General features: G+C 42.0%; 1 protein-coding gene across 1 annotated transcript; it reads right to left on the bottom strand.

Annotated features, from left to right (window-relative positions):
* Window positions 1-3,026: 3,026 nt before the first annotated feature.
* Window positions 3,027-12,881, bottom strand: NHSL1 (NHS like 1; the record flags this gene model as incomplete). The annotated part of the gene is made up of 3 exons (XM_010707301.2): window positions 3,027-5,334; window positions 8,826-8,955; window positions 9,416-12,881. Coding segments are annotated over 3 exons (4,320 nt in total), but the record flags the coding sequence as incomplete, so codon positions are not given.
* Between the last annotated feature and the right edge of the window lie 6,392 nt (window positions 12,882-19,273).

Below are 19,273 nucleotides of genomic sequence, written 5' to 3'. Positions count from 1 at the left end.
GTAAGGCACTTACCCTGTCTCTCAGAAAAGCACACGACATTGCACTTCTTTATTAAGCATCTCTGTAGCTTACTGTCTTCAATGCACATTAATTCCAACTTAGTCATGAAAGGAGTAACTTCTGAAATTGATTCAGCAAATAAAGTATAACAGAGAAAACCAGAAAGATAACATAATATATGTCTTTGTGAGTACTCACGTATGCACTTAAGAGTACTGAAGTTCATTTAAATAAAACAGATAAAATAATTCCTCATTACCACTCCAATTTTTTTAACACTTTATTGTTGGAGAAATCCATCCTTTTAATCTTCTCTTATAGAAGCAGGCAAATACATCATTTTGAACCACTTAATGCACTGAAGCAAATGTTTGGTTGGAGCAGTGACTGCTGCTATAAATGGCTTTTCCAGAACTCTGTGGGATCTGAAGAATACCTGACAAGATATATTAGTTTGCATTACTATGAAGACATTTATTCCTGTGCACAAATAACCTCTCTTCAGTCCAGGAACTGATAATGTTTAGCAAGTACTGGAGTACAGTGATTCTGGAGAACCGCAGCCAGTCTGTGGGAACCATAGACATGGGGATGTTGGTAGACCTGAATGTGAGCATTAGCCTCTCTGATCTCATATTCTTTCCCTCTTGTACACAGAGCCCTCTCAACTGTTGAGCTCGAGCCTGCAGCTGCCTGCCCAGTATTGTCTGATGTTTCCTCACTTCAGCCTATTACTTCTCTAAGCTCACACAACTTCGCCTTTTCCTTTTCTGAAACGCTTATCCACGTTTGACTGACTTTGCCTTCCATGCCCTTCATACTGTGAATAAAGACTTAAGGCTACATTTTTTCTTTCCCCTTATTGCACCTATCCAACTGTTAATTTGCCCTTTTATCTCTCCTGCACTACCTGAAACTTCATATCTGCATTAGCCTGTCTGCCTAATATCTCACCATCACTCCTTGCATTCGCTGCACTTCTCAGAAATCTCCCTACTTCACCTTTTCAGCCATTATTCTGTGCCTTCTTTCCAACAGCCTTACACATGAACCAGCATCCTGGTTCCTCAAAACCACCTCTTCATCAAATCCACCTCTTTCTGAATTCTTTTCACTGGGTTCCAGTAGCCTTCCAAGCCTCCTCTCACCAAGCTATTGCTTCTTGCACAACCATCCTTCATTTCAATTAATCAATTCCCCTCTCTTCACTGTATATACAGTGAAAACTTGTAAATACCACACAGCCTTATGGATGTAATACCTTTTAATAATTTAAGGGCTTAAATACTAAGGGGAGTTTGGGCTGCATACATTCGATATGAGTAAGAATGAACTTTGAACATAGTGAAGGGAAGCAAAATATAGGAAAATGGTGAAGTAAACATTCACAATAGAAGGAAAAACATATTAATCTCAGCTCTACCTTCAATAACAATTCTTATTTTAGAGGAGAACTGTAAACCGACTGTGAACTATGAACAAGCCTGGTAATAGTATGATTACTCATCAGGATGACACCAGACTTCTTTAGCATGGCAGAAGTTTCCCTAGTCTTTCTCCACTCCAAGGGCTCTGGATGTCTTTAGCAGAAGTTTCCCAAACTTAATCTATACTTGTTGACCACCAGGATCACCACAATTGCAAATCCTTCCTATACATGAAGACTATAATAGAAGAAATTAACTCTGAAGTTGGATATATAACATAAAATACATTTTCCTTACCATAATTACATACATGCCAGAGTTGCTGCCAGTTCTGTAAGCACAGCCTAAAGCTGCTGTGCTCTGAGGCTGAGTTCAGCAGCAAACACTGGAGTTGAGAACAACATAGCTGGAAAAATCTGAGGTACCAATTCTGAACTGGCTGCAAAGGATAGATGATGTGGTGACAGTTACATCAATTGCCTATATGAATATAATTATAAGCACTAGTAAATATATTTTAGTGCACTGTACACATTTTACATCCTATACTATGTTAAATGTAGTCCTGTAGCAACTTCAGTAGGGTTACATAAACGCTGCCTTCTGCACACTAGTCAGAGCCTGAGCCTCAGATCAAACACACACCAAATGTGAGCTTTACATGAGCACTGAGGCAAGCTGCAGTAGAAGAAGAAATTCAGCTCATGCTACATTTAACTTTAATCCCACCTACCTGCATCTACACGTAAGCCACAACTTTCCAAAGTTTCCCATTTCACCTATAAGAACTTATCAAATGGCCAGCATCTGTCAAACAAAAAGGCCGGGCTCCTTCCCAGGGGCACTTAAAAAAATGTATTTTTGGTTAAATGCTGCAAAGCATTGCAGAAGTTGCAGACAACAGAATCACAGCTTTCTCCAATACTGCACGTTTGCACTCAGACTATTTCCCTAATTGCAAACAACAAAGCAAAGCCTGAGTACTTTCCCATCAAGTTGGAGGCATGAGGACAAAACAACAAGCACACACAGCTTTGAGAAGGGAAGTACCTACTTAAAAGTGCTCCATGCACTCTCCTGTGCTCTCTGTTTAATGTGATCACAGCTCTGAGAAAAACACCAAAGGATGTCAGTAGACATCTAGCAGTTGTATCTAATTCAGATTATTAATAATAGCTGAAATACTCTATTTTGCCCAGTTAGGTTTTTATTTAGCTCCAAAAATCCAATGGTTCCAATAGCATGTACGAACGGTAGAAAGTTTGCTGTGCACCAGTTAGTCCCACCCTTGCTGTGCAGCCGGATTCACTTTCCACCTCTCTCTTACTCTGCTTATAATCTGGTTCTCCAACAGTTTTAGTTTTCTGGGACAGGTTGCAAGTAAGAAGTAGTAGATACCTCACAAATGATACTGGAAAAAGCTTATTATTTCAGGTTTTTTAGTCTCAGCATTGACATGCCAAAATGGGATGGATATGTAAGTATTCTTTAGTTATGCTTCTAAATGGAGTTAGTAACTTTTGCAATGAAAACTGTAGATTAGTAGTTGGATGCATGGTCTGTGGCATTCAATGTGTTGCCATACACCGCTGGACACATCTTTTGAAGGAGATTTTAATCAACTCAAAAGACAATATGGCAACTGGCAGCCGCCTTCTTTATTGAAGCAAAGTCACAGCATTTTCATCACTATTCCCCTCTTGAGAAGGGAAGAGTTAAACAAAGGCCCCTGAAATTTACATTACTAACAAGTAAAGGAATGAAGAAAGAGATTACAAGCATATTTCTCTAAAATAAATAATCTACAAAGAGTGCTTTTTCTTTTTAAAAGCAATCTAAAAATGTATAAATTCTACAGTAGGGAGATCAAAAGATATTTTAACAACTTTCAATATTTACAAACAATACAAAACTGCTCACGCCATCAAACGATGCAGAATTCTTCTTACAAGTTAAAACCTTAATTCCTACTAAGAACCAAAAACTCCAGCCAATATTTCAGTTTCAATTAATGGTCTTCTTTACAATTGGAAAACCGTTAAATGTTTTTATTATCTGTAAAATACACAATAAAAACGAACTTCACTAAATTATTAAGGTTAAAAAAGAAAAGAAATACTGCAGGCAAATCAAAAAGGAAAGTAACTGTAACTTATTCTTTGGTAACCAAAAGTTAGCAAGTATTCATATTTCAAGTGATGAAAAGTAATAGCTCTTCCGTTTTGACAAATGGAAGAAAGACTTCTGGCAAAACGTAACTCCCAAGTTTCAATTCTGAAAGATAGGCTTCACCTACAGACCTGTAGTGCAAGTTCTCAAATTCTATTTTAGAATTCAGAAGCTTAACCGTTCCAAACTCTGGCAGTATACTGCTTAATTCCTTTCCCACTTCCCTTGTCTGCTCATATCCTCTGCACATATCCAGTTGTTCCAGTTCTCTAAGGGAATACTCCGGCCAAGGAAGCAGTTCACCTGGAAATGAGTGTTTCCCCAAGTGTATGTGTGTGGCTGCATAGCAGCCAGTGCTGAGTTAGAAAACTTGGCTCCCTTTATCTACGTCAACTTGTGTTCCATTTTCCCTCAGGAAAAAACAAAGTACCCTGGACCAATTCTAACATGGTGACCTACTGGCATTAGCAGGACACACTTCATCTAATGCTGGGACATACCTGGATAAGAAGCCACGTGGCCCCAGCACCAACCCTACTACCTTCCACAGGATCCTCATCCTACCTCTCTGCTTAACAAATGCACTACACTGCACTAACAATGCTTTTCAAGCAGATGTCCATCTTATACCACAGAAGCCTTCCTCTTCCTCTTTAGCAGGCTTATTTTTAAATTTTACTTGCACAATTGCAGTCTCAAGAAAAAGAAAAACTTCACACCCCTACAGGCTCTGAGAAAACTCCCCTACTCCCGCCCCCAAGAGGACTTCTAAGGCTTCACACAACAGTTTCAGCTGTTAATTTCTTTAAGCCACAGACCACTCATTCAAAGCAAGTCCTCCCCACCCCACCCCAACCATGCAGAACTACCGTTGCTTCAGCATTTAAACACACACATGCAGTTCATGGAGTAAATGCTCAGCGAAGTAAACTTGTCCTGATCTGGGCTTTCTTCTGGAATCTAGTCCTTTGTCATTTTCTAGACTAATATCCAACGCCATCTGTCACTGCCTCTTAACTTTCTTCAGCTGAAGGACTTAGGTACTTCCTCGAAGTACCCGGCTGAGTCATTAAGTCCAGATGAGTTGGATCCAAGGTCTCCTTGCAGTCTGGCTCCTCAGAATACGAAAAGTCACTCATGTCTATTTCATCACTGTTAAATACATCAAGCTGCCTCTCTTGCTGCTCATCCAAAGTCCTTTGGGCCCTGCTCTCTGACTGCTCCACCACTTCCCCATCTCCTTCGCTAATCACAGTCATGGGGCTGCTCTGGATGCGGTTGCGAACATTGTACTTGCTGCTGGCAGCAGAGGGTGGTGTTCGTGATCGGCCGTACCTAGTGCTGGAGAGGGACATGCTCCTCGGCATCAGGCCCTCACTCTTGGCCCACTCCTCTTGGGCCCGTTTGCTCTTGCTGGGTGAGCAGCTGGCAGGGCTGTCGGAGAGGTCAGGAGAGGCATCCGCCTTGGCTCGATGGAACCGTGGATCCGTGTGCTTCAACATCTCTGCTGCTGACATGCGGGAACTGGTGTCACAGCGACTCCCTTTCTTCAGCAGCAGGGCTTTGAAGTTGTCGTTGCTGGTGCTGCTCTTGCGAACGCTTCTCTGAATAGATCCTGCCTGTTTGAGGGTAGATAAGGTTGGGGAAGCACCAGTGGGTGTTACGGGGGGTGAAGGAGAATGGTTGCGGGTACGATCGTCCTCAGAATCTTTACGGCCAAGGACTTTCCTTTTGGATCTGAGTTTGAAAAACAAACAAGAAAAACAAAACAAAAACATGAAATTTTTTACCACTCCTAATTAAACTCGGCTTAGAGGGATGACAATGAATTAAGCTACAGGCGAGAGAGGGAAAGGGGAGAAGTAATCTAAATCTAAAATATGAGGAAGAACACCACCAAAACTGCATCGCCTTTAATGCAAGTATGGGAGGTAAAGCTACATTTATTATTCTTTTTCTGCAAATCTGCAACAATGAAGCTATAGAAGTCTGATGTCTAAACACTGAATCTGTTTAGCAAATTAGGCTTTTTGGAGTCAGTACCGAAACTGCTAAGATTAATTAATTATGAAGACAATCCTCAATGTGATTTTTCTTGATTAAAAATATGCCATCAAATATCTTGGGCTTTTTTTGTGGGGATTTTTTTTTTGTGGGTTGTTGTGGGGTTTGTTTTGCTTTGTTTTTGCTTTTTGTTGTTGTTGGCCTGTTTTGCTGTTTCATTTATCTTCCCTGGAGAACTAGCAGTGTAGTTCAGTGCACCTGCCTTTACAAAAAGATGTTGCAATGCCTTATTCCTACAGATAAGGTCAAGTAAACAAAGCAGATCCTAACCATCCATCCATAAACCCAAACATGAAGAGTGAAAACTGAGCTTTCCAGTTTCTAAATAAGATACACAGAAAAAAAATTACAGTCCTGTTGGTGCTTTACCAACTTTTTGATTAAATGAAGAAGAGGTGAAGTTCCTGACTGAATTTTATCTTCCCAAATGAAGGGGGCCCAGTGATTTTAGTTAATGAAAACAAAAGTAACAAAAATAAAATTAAGAAACAATCATAGAACTGGAAATAAGTGGAAACTGGAGTTCTATTTCCACATTTTTCCATAGTTAGAATAATATCTTAAAGAAAGGAATGTATTACATGCCTCCTATCTGTACTAATGCTGCTTATCTGTAGTAATGCTGCTTATTTTTATGTTTATTCTCTCTCTTGTAGACTAAACAAGAATAAGTTAAAAAAGATTGAATAAATGCTATTTTTACCCATACTTTTTTGCCAAAAATTTAAAGCAAGTTAGCAGACTTGATACAAAAACAAGATTGTCATGCTATAATTCCATATTAATTTTTATCCAGCATATTCAATGCTGACTGTTCCCCTGGTGAAACGAGTTTCTACTTCATGTGATTTTTAGCCATACTTTCTCTTAAAGAGTTTGAGGTTTTGCCAAGGCAAGCTCAAATGTCTTTATGCATTGCAGCTTACTGAGAGAAAAGTACAAAACAAAGGAACAGAATCCATCAGCTAAGTGGGTGGCAGCAACAGTCATTGCCATGAACTGCCAAGACTTAGGAAGCATTCTGTTTCTCTAAGAGGTGAAGTTCACAAATAGATCACATGTGGTACTTCCCATAGGCAACTACAACAGCTGCAATTTTCAGCTGCCACCCCTGCCACCGCTTTTCTTTCTGAAAGAAGAGTGTAAAACTGACCTGCTCAGGCTGAAAGGACAACAGAAGATAACATAAGGATAGAACTGTTATTTTGGTAGTGGCAAACATTAGCATATTGCATGGATTTAACCGTGTGTCAGTACCACAGGTAGCAAGTGGATTTGTTGCTTGGATGCTCTGTAAAGCTGTGTGTGAACGTATACTTGTGTTACATGGCACAGACTTCCCTTCAGTAGGATTCTGGCTGCCTATGGGTATCTTTAAACACTCCAGAACTGAGGTTGTGTTGCTGCCAAAAATTAAATTAAATTCCAAAGAAATATAGAGCAAAACTCAATTTCAAAGATCTGCGGGGAAAAAATTGGTTATTCTGACTTGAAGTAACTCAACAACACAGTGAATGCAGAGCGGAATGGTCAGTTTGCTGTCCCCACCTAAGCAATTTTTCTCAGCATGTATAAATTATGGCAGACTTAAAATTAAGAACCAAATTTGGTTTTGGTGGCTTTTCAGACATAGATAGGAGACGTATTTGAACAAAACTGTTTCTTAAACTTAGATTTTTCTTCCTACCTTTGACGTACATACAACTAAATTTCTTGTCCTACTCCAAAGCACACATTCAGGAGTGCCAATTACTGAAATGAGACCTTTTAGAAATAAGGTGGAGAGGGAACATTTTTCAACCAAGAAGGGTAGTGGTTCAAGTCTAAAGCCAACAAAAGCAAGGTCTTTACAACAAATGTGTCAAGCAGTTTCAACTAAGTCACATCCAGTTCCATTGTCCATTTCCCCATAAAATCAGGAATTCCAAGTATGTGCACACACACACACACAGATCCACTCTCTATCTGCATACATAATGGAAAAGATCAGTGGCCAGAACACTTCATTCTAAAAACAGACATGTCGCAGTCCTAGTGAACGCCATGCAGCATGATTGCAACAAGCCATTTTTAGAACAGCTCCACAAGGCCAAATCCTAAGTGATAACAGTAAGTTATAAAAGGTCAGTATTATACATACGTAAACTTTATGTAATATTATATATACGTAATTTTGGTAACATTTCCTAAATCCCAGCTGCGTTCTCACAGAAAGACTTTTTCCATCCCTCACTATTCCTGATGCAGAAGTCATGCACATATGTGCAAACTGACTAGAAACACAGCTAAACATATATGGATTCCACTGAGCACTTCTGCGACCAAGAGAATGGCCTCTCCAGATTTTGAAGTAAAAGAAAGAGCCACAAGATGGCACTACCACTACACTGATTCTACTCTAAATGCAAGCTCAGTAGTTCAGAGAGCGGTAATGGTCTTCTGTGTGTACTGTTTAAATGGTGCACACGTTTCATTTTGTATTTTGTAGCTTTTTTTTTTTTCCAAGCCTAACGAGAACAGCACAGGAAATGAGTTGCCTATTTTGTTTTTAAGGGAAATGAATAATGACATTAATAAGAGCCAGTTTTGCACATTTCATTCATGAACCAGTTTGACACAAAACACCCGACTTCAGGCTGGATTATGGCAAACTATAATCCAGCGTTTGCCATATGTTTTGCCATATGACTGACATGTTGTGTTACTTGCCAGTTTCAGCCACGCTTGCCATGAAGCATTAGCGTTGAGCCTCTGTCCCAAACTGCACCATATAAGCAGCGGAGAGTAAAAAGAGATGGAGAACAAGAATGAAAACAAAAAGCTACACAGAAAAAGCAACAGTAGAGTTAATATGGCAGGTTGAGAACAGTACAATAAATATTAGATGTAACTTGATATTTAAAGGGCAGGATATTCATTATGCAATCTGTATTGATTTAATCAGGTAGCTTTTAGTTCAGAATAGATCAAATACATTTGTAAAGCAATAAAACACAAGCTCTTTTCCATACGTTTTTTGTCTACAGTCTTAGTAGAAAGCCGATAAATATGTGCTTTCAGTTAAAGCAATGCCATGTAATGGGGTGTTTTAGTAAAACAACGTCAATTAATTTTTGAGAGAAATAATGGACCAGACAGTATGGAATGGGCAATTTCTGCAGTACCTGTGAATGGCTGCGAAAAGATCCTCAGTAGTCCTCGGTCTCGCTGGTGTTGCCACTCCGTCCGTCTCTTCCCCATAATTATTGCTTGGCAGGAATGAACTACTTGCTGTTTCTGATTCAAACACCTCGGCTGCACAGAAATAATGAACAATATTGTCAGTCTGCCTTGGGAACCAACTGGTTTATAATCTTGAAACCACCCTTCTTTGCTTCAGAAATTGCACTGCATGAAATGCCTTTGCTTGTACAGACACACGCAGAATACAATACTGAAAGAGTATTTTTATCATTTGCATTAAAATGCAAACAAAATTAACAAAGCTAACCATTTCTTCATAGGATGTTTTATTGCTAGCACAGTTAAATAAAGCATCCTTTTTATTTCCCTGTCTGCAATAGGGAGAAGACAGAATAGAATTGGAACAAGTATTAATCCTGCAACTTCCCTTAGGCTTTCAGCTCTAACTATTGCAAGAGCTCCTTGTCTCTACAGAAGACTAGATGAATGCTACAACAGCTATCCTCACTCCCCATCTTCTTTAGCACAGTTATTGTTACGTCGGAAGAAGAGTCAGAGAAAGCAGACTCACCACTTTCGTTCTCCTGAGACAGGTGTACTTCAGTATTACTGCCACTGTCTTGGCTGCTGCCTGAGCTGCTTCCTTCATCAAAAGCCGATTGCTCCTCTTGCCTGGGCTCCTCTTGAACTGGTGATGCAGCGGGCTGTACCACAAAGGCACCAGCTCCCACTGCTTCAGAGAAGGTGACTCCGGCAGCTCCTCCCTCAGGAACCAGGCTGCCAGAGTCCATCTTGCTAGAGCTGAGTCCATCTGTAAGGCAATTTCTCGCCTCCTCGCAGTGTGTAAGTACAGCGTCTCTCTTAGTCGGGCTTGATGTGCATCTGACAGTATCACTCACTTCAGCTATTTTCTCCACTGTGAGATCTAACTGTGGAGGTGGTACAACGAGGAACAGTTTGGGTTTCTTTGAAATGGGAGGTGGCTTCTTGTTTGGCAAAATGACCTGAGTCTTGTCTGGAGATGCTGGTGACCCCTGCAGTGGCATGCCAGAATGGAAGTCTTCACTCCGCACTGGGGACCTAGGTGTGGCTTCTGGAGCTGACCCTAGGGAATCCGGTTCCAAAGACTTGTTTAGACCCGTGGTAACTGCAGAATTTTGATCGCTCTCAAGCTTGGGCATGTTGTCAGAGAGCATCAGAGGAGAAGTCTGAGCCAGTGTTTGAGGTGAGTTTTTAAATGAATTGCCATGAATCTTCATCTCCTCTTCACCTAAGCTGTTACTGAGTCTTAGTGAGAGTGATGGCCTTAGGGAAGACTGTGATGATGAGCTTACAACACCCTTTTCCTGAGAAATGGTTTCAGAAGCAGATTCAGGTGACGAGTCCCCTTCTGTTGCTTTTTTGATAGACCTCAGCTGCACCATTTGCAATGCTTTGGTGGTTACTAAGGGCATCACAGGTCTTGATGCATCTTGCTTGCTGAATGGCTGTTTCACAGCATTGTAGCAAGAATCTTCCTGATCGTATTTCTTAAATGAATACTGCGGGCATATCATTGCACCTTTTGTCAGTTTGGGATCAAGAGGTGGTGCTGGTGGTGGGACAACTAAAGGGAAAATAGGAGGAGGAGGAACAGGGGAGGAGTATGAACTGATGGAAGCTTCTTGGGGTAACCACTGGACACTGTGAGCAAAGGAAGAATTTACGTCGGCTTCTGGTGGAGGGGGGGGAAATGTGGGAGAAGCTGGCAATGGTGATAGATCCACAGCTTCTGCTGGAGGAGGAGGAGGGGAAGAGGGAGGAGAGAGCTCAAGGCAATGTGGAGGAGGTGCTGGAAGAGGAGGTGGAGGAGGAGGTGCACCAGAATCTGGAGGAGAACTCGGGGGTTCCAATTTCTTCACACTCACACTCCCTTCAGTAGAAGTATTTGAAGAAAGAGAAGTGGAGGATGAAGAAATGGAGACTGAAGACAGAAGAGAAGATTTCCTTTCAGGCACTTTAGGTTTCAGCTTGGATTTCCCATTTCCTGATGACGCAGATTTTAGAAACACAGGCACTGGAGTAAGTGCAGTGGGTGTATTGGATTGGCTGGAGTACCCACTGGATGGTGATGTGACTCGGTGGGACTTCTCTGGAGAAGTGCTCTTTGGTTTGGCCAGTCCAGTGGGCACTTGTGGCACAGAAGCCCTTGAGCCATCACTGAAGTGGCTGATGCTGTAATCACTGAGAGCAGAAGAGGTACTGGCAGAATGGGTCACTGGAGACTTCATCTGGTCATCTGCCACTGCACCATAGTCACTGTAGTAACCCCACTGGTCAGCATACTCCGACTTGATGCTGCTTGTTTCACTCTGAGAGGGAGTGACTGTGCAAATGGAGTACAGGTTTGGGGCAGTAGTGGACATCATGCTGCTGCTTGCACTGACTGAGCTTTGGCTGCGAGAGCGCAACACCCAGGGATCTTCATAGTCACTGCAGGGGCTCTGGGAAGGGGAGCTGCCATTTTTGCACTTGAGATTCAACTGAAGAGAATGCTGGAGGGTGGCAATGAGGGTTTCATCAAGTACCTGTCCATTGGACTGAGCTTTCTTCTTGGGTACCCTTCTGAGTGAGTCTGTTCTAGATGGTGGTAAAGGCGGCTTCTTTGCCTTCTTTAGAGAGATGTTTCTTGCAAGGGATTTTTCACCTTGGCCTGGCTGGTCATCTTGATGTTTCTTCTCCTTTGCTTCAAAGACATTAATCACACTGTCTCTGGGATTCCCAAAACCATTAGTACTATAGCATGGCATGTCTGACTTCAGTCCAGAGTCCATGCTCATAGAACTGTAATAACCATCATGGTCTACAGAATACAGAGAAGTGGAATCTTCTTTGACTGACGTCCTCTCCAGGCTGCTGCTGCTAAGGTTGCTGCCAGGAGTGGCACAGCCTGGTGTGGTACAAGCTACCTTGCATGATGCAGTCTCACTATTTTCTGCAGACTTGTATAGCCAGTGCTCTGAGCTGCTCACTGCACCTTGCATTCGCTCCCCTGAGTAGCTAGATTCACTCCTACCATCACTGTCCTGGGACTGGTTTGGTAAAGCAAGATTGCTTCTACAGCTGTAGTTCACACTCTGAGAACCAGCCTCTACGTTTCCAGGAGTGCTCAGAGAGACAGCAGAGTCACCAAGAGAAAGAAACATGACAGTATTAGATGGGATAGTATCTGAAGTCTGTGAGTGACGTGTGGAGCTACTCTCACTCCAGTTACCACTTGAAGAATGGTGATCTTCTTTCCCACTTATTGCATTGTTGGCAACAGGATTGTCTCTTGGCTTTGCGTACACAGTAGAACTGCTCATTTTGTTATCCAGCGATCCAGTGCTCTGGGCAGTGTGAATAGCAATAACTTCTGAGGAGGATGACAGTGTTGCATTGGGTATGACACTTGTTGAGTAGGTGGCATGAGGAGAGACTACACATGCTGGGCTAGTAGACTTTTCGCTGTCATAACTTCTTACCTCTTGAGACTTTGGCCTCGAAAGAGTTCCTGTTGTGGCATTATTTCTCAGATGCACAACATCATCATCCACTTGCAGTTTACTTATCTGGTGGGGCAAAGTGCCAGCAATGTCTTCTGTCTGTCTGGAGATGCTCTGGGTCTGTTCTAAGGACTGCAGAGACACTCTTGCACCAGCCCGAGGCAAGCTGTGAAAACCTATGTCACTATTCTGGCGAGAAGCAAATATAACTGCAGCAGAATCACTCATCACAGACATGTTTCCAGATGAGCTGGAGAACTGAGACATCTGAGCTGCAATGCCTTGTCCTTTCTGTGCTCGTATTCTTCTCATTGAAGGAGGCACAACTTTAACTTCTTCAGTTTGGCAGCTGGTGTCCTTGGTTTCAGACCGCTGCATAGCAGAGCGATAGCTGTCTAGTCGCCCTAGTGTGGAACTGTGATCTGGGACATACATCGAGTGCCCTCGGAAATCACTTTGGCCAGTGCCAACTGCTGGAGTCAAAATAAAATAATTATTCCTTGAAGCACAAATTCACATTTATGTTCTTAGTGATTTAAAAAAAAAAGAAGAAAAAAAACCCAGCAATCTGCTTGCTCCCCAATCTCTTGAAGGCTGTGCCTTCTGAAGAAGAATCTGCAACAACGGATTTTGCACAGCTATTTTCTGCATTTCTCTTCCCTTCTTCTTTATTACTGGGAACCTTCTGCTTACAGAACCGTCTGCATTCGCACAGCACATTCGACACATGAAATCCTCTCTTTATGACATGGTAATAATTTCCATAGTAATCAGTTGTGTCAGAAACCAAGTAGCACTGTTTGACTTCCAGGAGGCAAAGCAGCAGGAACAGACAAAAGCCTGAGAAATGTGAAGTGTGCTTTCATGCTAATGCCTCATGCAATAAAGAAAAGGGGAAGGAAATCTGAAGACTAATGTGAATAATCAAATCTGCCTTTTAAAAGCATTACGCTTCAGAAAAACCACTTAGCAGACAGGGAGAGCTATCCATGCCATTCTACAAAGAGGCTAACACACTGAAACATGTATTGTTTTACCACAAATAATGTGTCTGATTTAGCAACGTTGATAAAAAAAAACACTGCCATTAAATAACACTTCTCCACATGACTGCTTTCTATTTATCATAAAGAAAATCTCCAGTACTTGTAACTGTCCCAATCTCGGCACCATCAGAAAACCAAAATAACTGTACTTTATTTAATGATGTAATAATCACATATTGGCATAAACAAACCGAGGACAATGGAAAGAAAAGAAAAAAAAAAGCTTTAATTCAAGATACAATTATTCCTGGGTCAGCAGAAAGAATCCTCAGGTTCTTTTAAATTTACATTTATGTTGGTACCTTTTAAAATCAAGAATCAGAGAACAGCTTTAAAATCAGTCTGCATAAAGCTCTTGCTTCCCAATTCAGTTGCACTACTTTATAAATAGCAAACACAAGAGGCAGCCATGCTGCTGGAGATGCTTGTAAGGATATGTTCCCTGCATATGTCACTGCAGGGAAAACTGGTTATTTCAAATCTCCGCCTTAATGCTACTCTCAGAAGCAATGTAGTAGCATACTCAACAGGACTGCACTCCTTTCGTATTTACTATACAGAACTGGATCAGGAGGATAGGTATTCCTATCATGCAGCTTTAAACACTACTTAAAAGACATTTAATTATCCTTATTCTAGCCAGGCACAAGAGGCATTTAGGATAAGGAAAAGAGGGCTCTGGAAAGACTGCAATGAAAGAAGCACACACAAAAAGATTGTTTACTTCTTTTCCCTAGGCACATAAGAAGTCTCTTAGCAGCTTGAAGCCCATTTAGTTTGCTTTGTGTAGGTTTCTCTTGCTCTCATGAAAATGTAGCCTCTTTCTGCTTCTTGTAGAGATTTAGAGCAAAGCTAGATACTCAGATGCTGGCAAACGTCTTGGATAATCTAATATGAGATACTGTCAGAACAGATGGACTACTGCAGCCAATCAAAATAGGTATTTGCATATTCTGTACAGTCATTAAGAACTGCACAGTAAGAAAAATAATTTATTTTTGCTTTCCATCTTTTTTTTCTTTTTTTTTAAGTATCAGTGTCTCCCTTGGGTTAAGAGAGAGGAAACCATCAAAGCAGACATTACGCATGTCTAATTTTGATATGCATACATAGGAGCTGTGACATCCTCAATGACAACTGTTAGCCAATGAGTAACATCTGGTGATAAACAATTGCGTACTAAGTTACATAAATAACCACAAAGGTGGGGTACTTTTCCTCCTGTGTACCTAATAAATACTGACCTGAGGCCGAGAGAACCTCATTTCAGCACATCATCTATTTGTATTCACAAGGGAAGCTAAAAGCAGTCCACTTCACAAGCAGCTTAACATACATGGATACCTTATGCTTGTTTAAAAAGTTACTGCTATGGAAGGCAACTGGCAAAGCAGGACAACACTGAACTTGCAAAACTCCTCCTTCTTTCTTCCAAACCCAATTTTAGAATGCACTATTGGGACATACTGTTGATTGCAAATATGAATTATACTTTAAAACGTGTGAAATACGAGATTAAACACGGTGTTATATCTAAAACCCCTATGCTACTAAATAAGAGACCAAAGTCTCCTCATGCCAATCCAAGCCAAGCTTTGTTCCCATATGCATGACTATACCCACACTCCTGCTGTGCCTGAGCAGCTTGCTAATGAGGAAACAACGTGAGCGAGCGCAGGATGCTGCTGAGCACCAGTCCTTACCCTGTGCTTAATACCGGCATAGATGTAGCCTGGGTCCAGTCTAATGCAAGCATGGAAACATAAATTGCCTCAACAGCACAAAAACTTGACAACCCTGGTTGCCAAGAGAGGGCAAAAGAGCCCAGAGGTACAAACTACAGGCCAGATCCTGTCATTATTTGGATGTGTTTAGGGAAGGGGCTTTTCATGGTTGGCACTATTTTACTTTACAGTAACTAGAAAGTAAGTTGTTTTTGTTTGTTTGTTTTCCAAAAATTCTTGAAATCAAACTGCCTTTGGTGGCACTGCAGTTAGAAGACAGACAAACCAATTACATGAAGCAGCTCACTCTCTTAACTCAATATTACATCAAAATTGCTACCTTTATGACTAAGTAACACAGAAGTTACCAGATTTCCATAACACCAAAGTGCTGGAATTCACTCAGAGCTTTTAAAAAAATATAATCCACAAAGCCATCTAGTTGGAACAGACAGCAACAACAAACAAACAAACAAAACCCTGCAGAAACAGACATCAGGATGCAGATGCTAAACACGACAAAGTCAGAACTGGCTGCAAGACGGTAGTGTATGGGAACTGCTGAGTCGTGGCCTGAACCCCTGATTGAACACCCAGAGAAAAGACCTTGGAAGCACAGGTGAAGGCAATTCAAGAACCTGGCTTCACCCCTTAGTATCCCATTTTAAGGATGGACTGCAATGATGAAGGATCTCTTGCTAGAGATCCCTCATGTGTGGAGTCTTCCTGTGAGCCTTGATTTTCAGATACAGGTGAACATCCTTTGTTTCCGTAACACCTTCTCATTATATATATCTAAGACTGGTCCTTGCTGCCTTTGTAGGCGGTATGATAAATATGGCTGAAAACTGTTAATGTACTACTTGTCTGCATTTTATCTTGTGTCCATTAGCACTGCAGTCAGCACTATGTCCATCATAGGAGACCTAAATCTAGATTCCTTTCTTCTTCCTGCTATACTGAAAATGTTGAAGTAATATCTCAAGTGTAAATGCTCTTCCCTAACACATGTTCAATATAGAGCCTGGCAGCAAACAAAGGGCATCCAGTATCTAGAATAAGCAAAGCATACAATATATTTAACTTCTCTTGCATGAGAACACAGAGAAGAGGTTCAAATGCATACCACAACTCCAAGCACTCGATTCAAAATAGGGAAAATTGGTGCAACCTGCATGTGCCTGACTGGTGGTAAATGGATATGATAGGGACTGAGACCAATTGTACAAACTCAATGGAAAAAAGAACAGGCCTACATGTAATCCCCAGGGGTGGGTACAGCTAAGGAAGGCTCCCTGTGACTCTAGCAGACCTAGTGGCATCAGCAGCTTGCTACAGCAGAAAGGTCCTGTGCATTGAAAGGAGGAGAAAACTGAGGATTTGAGAGGTTAAAGTGGGTGCTGGTATCACAGTTTGTATCACTTGTTTCAACTAGTATATAGAAGCAATTCCTCTTCCCAGACTACTTCTGACTAATCATTTCTACTACACGCATTTGTCTTTTGTGCCACAGGCACATTCCTAGATTTGTTCCTTTCTTCTCATGCCCCACCTTGCAATCTTCCAGACTGGCCAAGTTACTATTCAGGCACCACTACTTCACAGAATCATAGGGTTGGAAGGGACATCAAGGATCATGAATCTCCAACCCCCCTTCCACAGGGCAGGGCCACCAACCTCCCCATTTAATACCAGACCAGGCTGCCCAGGGCCCCATCCAATCTGGCTTTGAACACCTCCAGGGACGGGGCATCCAAACCTCTCTGGGCAGCCTGTTCCAGTACCTCACCGCTCTCTCTGTAAAGAACTTCCCCCTGACATCCAACTTAATCTTCCCTCCCCCAACTTAAAACCATTTCCCTTATCTTGCAGTTATCAACCCTTTCAAAGAGTTGATTCCCCTCCTGTTTGTAGGCTCCCTTTAGGTACTGAAAGGCTGCAATCAGGTCACCCCTCGGCCTTCTTTTTCTCCAAACTGAACAAGCCCAGCTCCCCCAGCCTATCTTCACAGGGGAGGTGCTCCAGTCCTCTGATCACCTTTGTGGCTCTCCTCTGGACTCTCTCTAACAGCTCTTTGTCTTTCTTGTACTGGGGGCTCCAGACCTGGACACAGTATTCTAGATGGGGCTTCACAAGAGCAAAGTGGAGAGGGACAATCACCTCCTGTCCCTGCTGGCCACCCCTCTTCTGATGGAGTCCAGGATACCATTTGCTCTCCAAGCTGCAAGAGCACACTGCTGGACTGCTGGCTCATGTTAAGCTTTTCATCTATCAAGATCCCCAGGTCCTTCTCTGCAGGGCTGCTCTCAAGGACTGCTCCTTCCAGTCTGTATAAATGCCTGGGATTCCTCCGGCCCAAGTGGAAAACCTTGCACTTCGCTGTTTTGAACCTCACTACGTTCACCTGGGCCCACCTTTCAAGTCTGTTGAGGTCCCTCTGAACAGCATCCCTTTCTTCCACCATGTCAACTGCAAACTTGCTGAGGGTGCACTCGATTCCATCATCGATGTCATTGATAAAGATGTTAAAGAGCACCGGTCCCAAGACAGACCCCTGGGGGACATCACTCGTTCCCGGTCTCCACCTGGACATAGAGCCATTAATCACCACCCTCTGTCTGCGGCCTTTCAGCTAATTTCTTATCCATCGAGTGGTCCACCCATCAAACCCACATTCCTCCAATCTGGAAATAAGGATGTGGTGGGGGACCAATTTTTTTTTTCATGAGGCATGATTACTGGAAGATGAACTGCACGCGTGGCAGAATAGATACTGTACTGTGGGACCTGCCTGTCCTGCAAGAAAGTGAGTTCTGATCAGCAGAAGCCATTCAACGCTATCTTGGACTGCACAGATGCAGATCTCTGGAGAAACACCTGCAAGATGACTTGGTAGCTTCACAAACTGAAAGTTAGTCTGGGACAGATCCTAGAATACTAAATACAGAAAAGGGACCAGAGAAACAGGAAGGCAGTTGGCTGCTTTTATTTCGGTCTGGAGAGCTGGAACACCTAAGGGAAGCTAAAAGATTATCAGGAGTTGAGAAATGAGCAAGGCCTGTGATAGGTTCTCCCATACAGCTGCTCATCTGTACCAAAGAGAAAGGAAACACCTTGACTGAAGGGAGAACACTGTTTGTATTAAAAGTAACACCTGAAGAAGAGAGCTAGAGGTGATGGATAATGCAAACAAAGCAGACAAACTGAGATTGCATAAAAATGTAAACTAAAACATTAAAAAATAGCAAAGAAAGCTTCTTGGCCTTTCTGAAGCTTTGATCCAACACTGACTCCATTGACTCATTTATATAATTGAATGTGTTCTATTGAACACTGAATACATATGTTCTATAAGACAAGATAATTCAGAAATAGGCAAAACTACTTTTTTTTAATTTCCTGTATTAGACAGGAAAGGGATACTTTACTCTTTCCTCTTATTTTGGTGTTGCTCTGCTAAATAGCACTGAGATGCTCCTGCTGTTAGACAATAACTCTTCAGAGAGTAACTGGCATCTTGAAACGAGGAGGCATCTACTACTTATAATCTGCCTCAAAACCCCATCCATCATGGTGCCTTTTATTGACATAGCATTTTTTGTGTTCAGCAGAGAGAATGGTTCATTGCTGGAACACTCTTATGACACCATGGCTAAATGTTGTACCAACACCTAAAACTAAGAATTTTTAAAGATATTTTCAGCATGTGTTTCATGAGTACTATTCATGATCCCTTTTGGTATGTTTGGCTAAATTCTGTGAGGGTACTGTGGCCACTGAGCTCATGCCAGCAATCAGCACACAGTTTCTCTTCTGTTTGGTCTTTCCTGTTCCAAAGGGGCCAAAGCAGCTAGGGGAGAACCCCAGCAGCTTGACCCAGCAGAAGTGTCTCCAGGCCCTCTAGCAAGAAAGAAAAATATTTCAGGCTTGGTTGAAGCTTTGAGGTTCTCTCAAGTTTCTGCTTCCTTCTGAAGAATAAACAAGAGGTAACAAGAATCTGCTGTATGTGTTGGTTATTCAGCCTGTGCACAGCAACAACTCTGATGTACCAAGGGATTTTAATCTTTGTGTAAATATTATAGCCATTCACAGCAATGCTTTAGAGGAGAAACAAAGAGATTTATTCAGCTGAAAC

This window comes from Meleagris gallopavo, chromosome 2 (genome assembly GCF_000146605.3).
Source record: "Meleagris gallopavo isolate NT-WF06-2002-E0010 breed Aviagen turkey brand Nicholas breeding stock chromosome 2, Turkey_5.1, whole genome shotgun sequence".
Taxonomy (NCBI): Eukaryota; Metazoa; Chordata; class Aves; order Galliformes; family Phasianidae; genus Meleagris; species Meleagris gallopavo.
The sequence above is the reverse complement of the archived record's forward strand: the minus strand, read 5'-3'. Positions and strand labels throughout refer to the sequence as shown.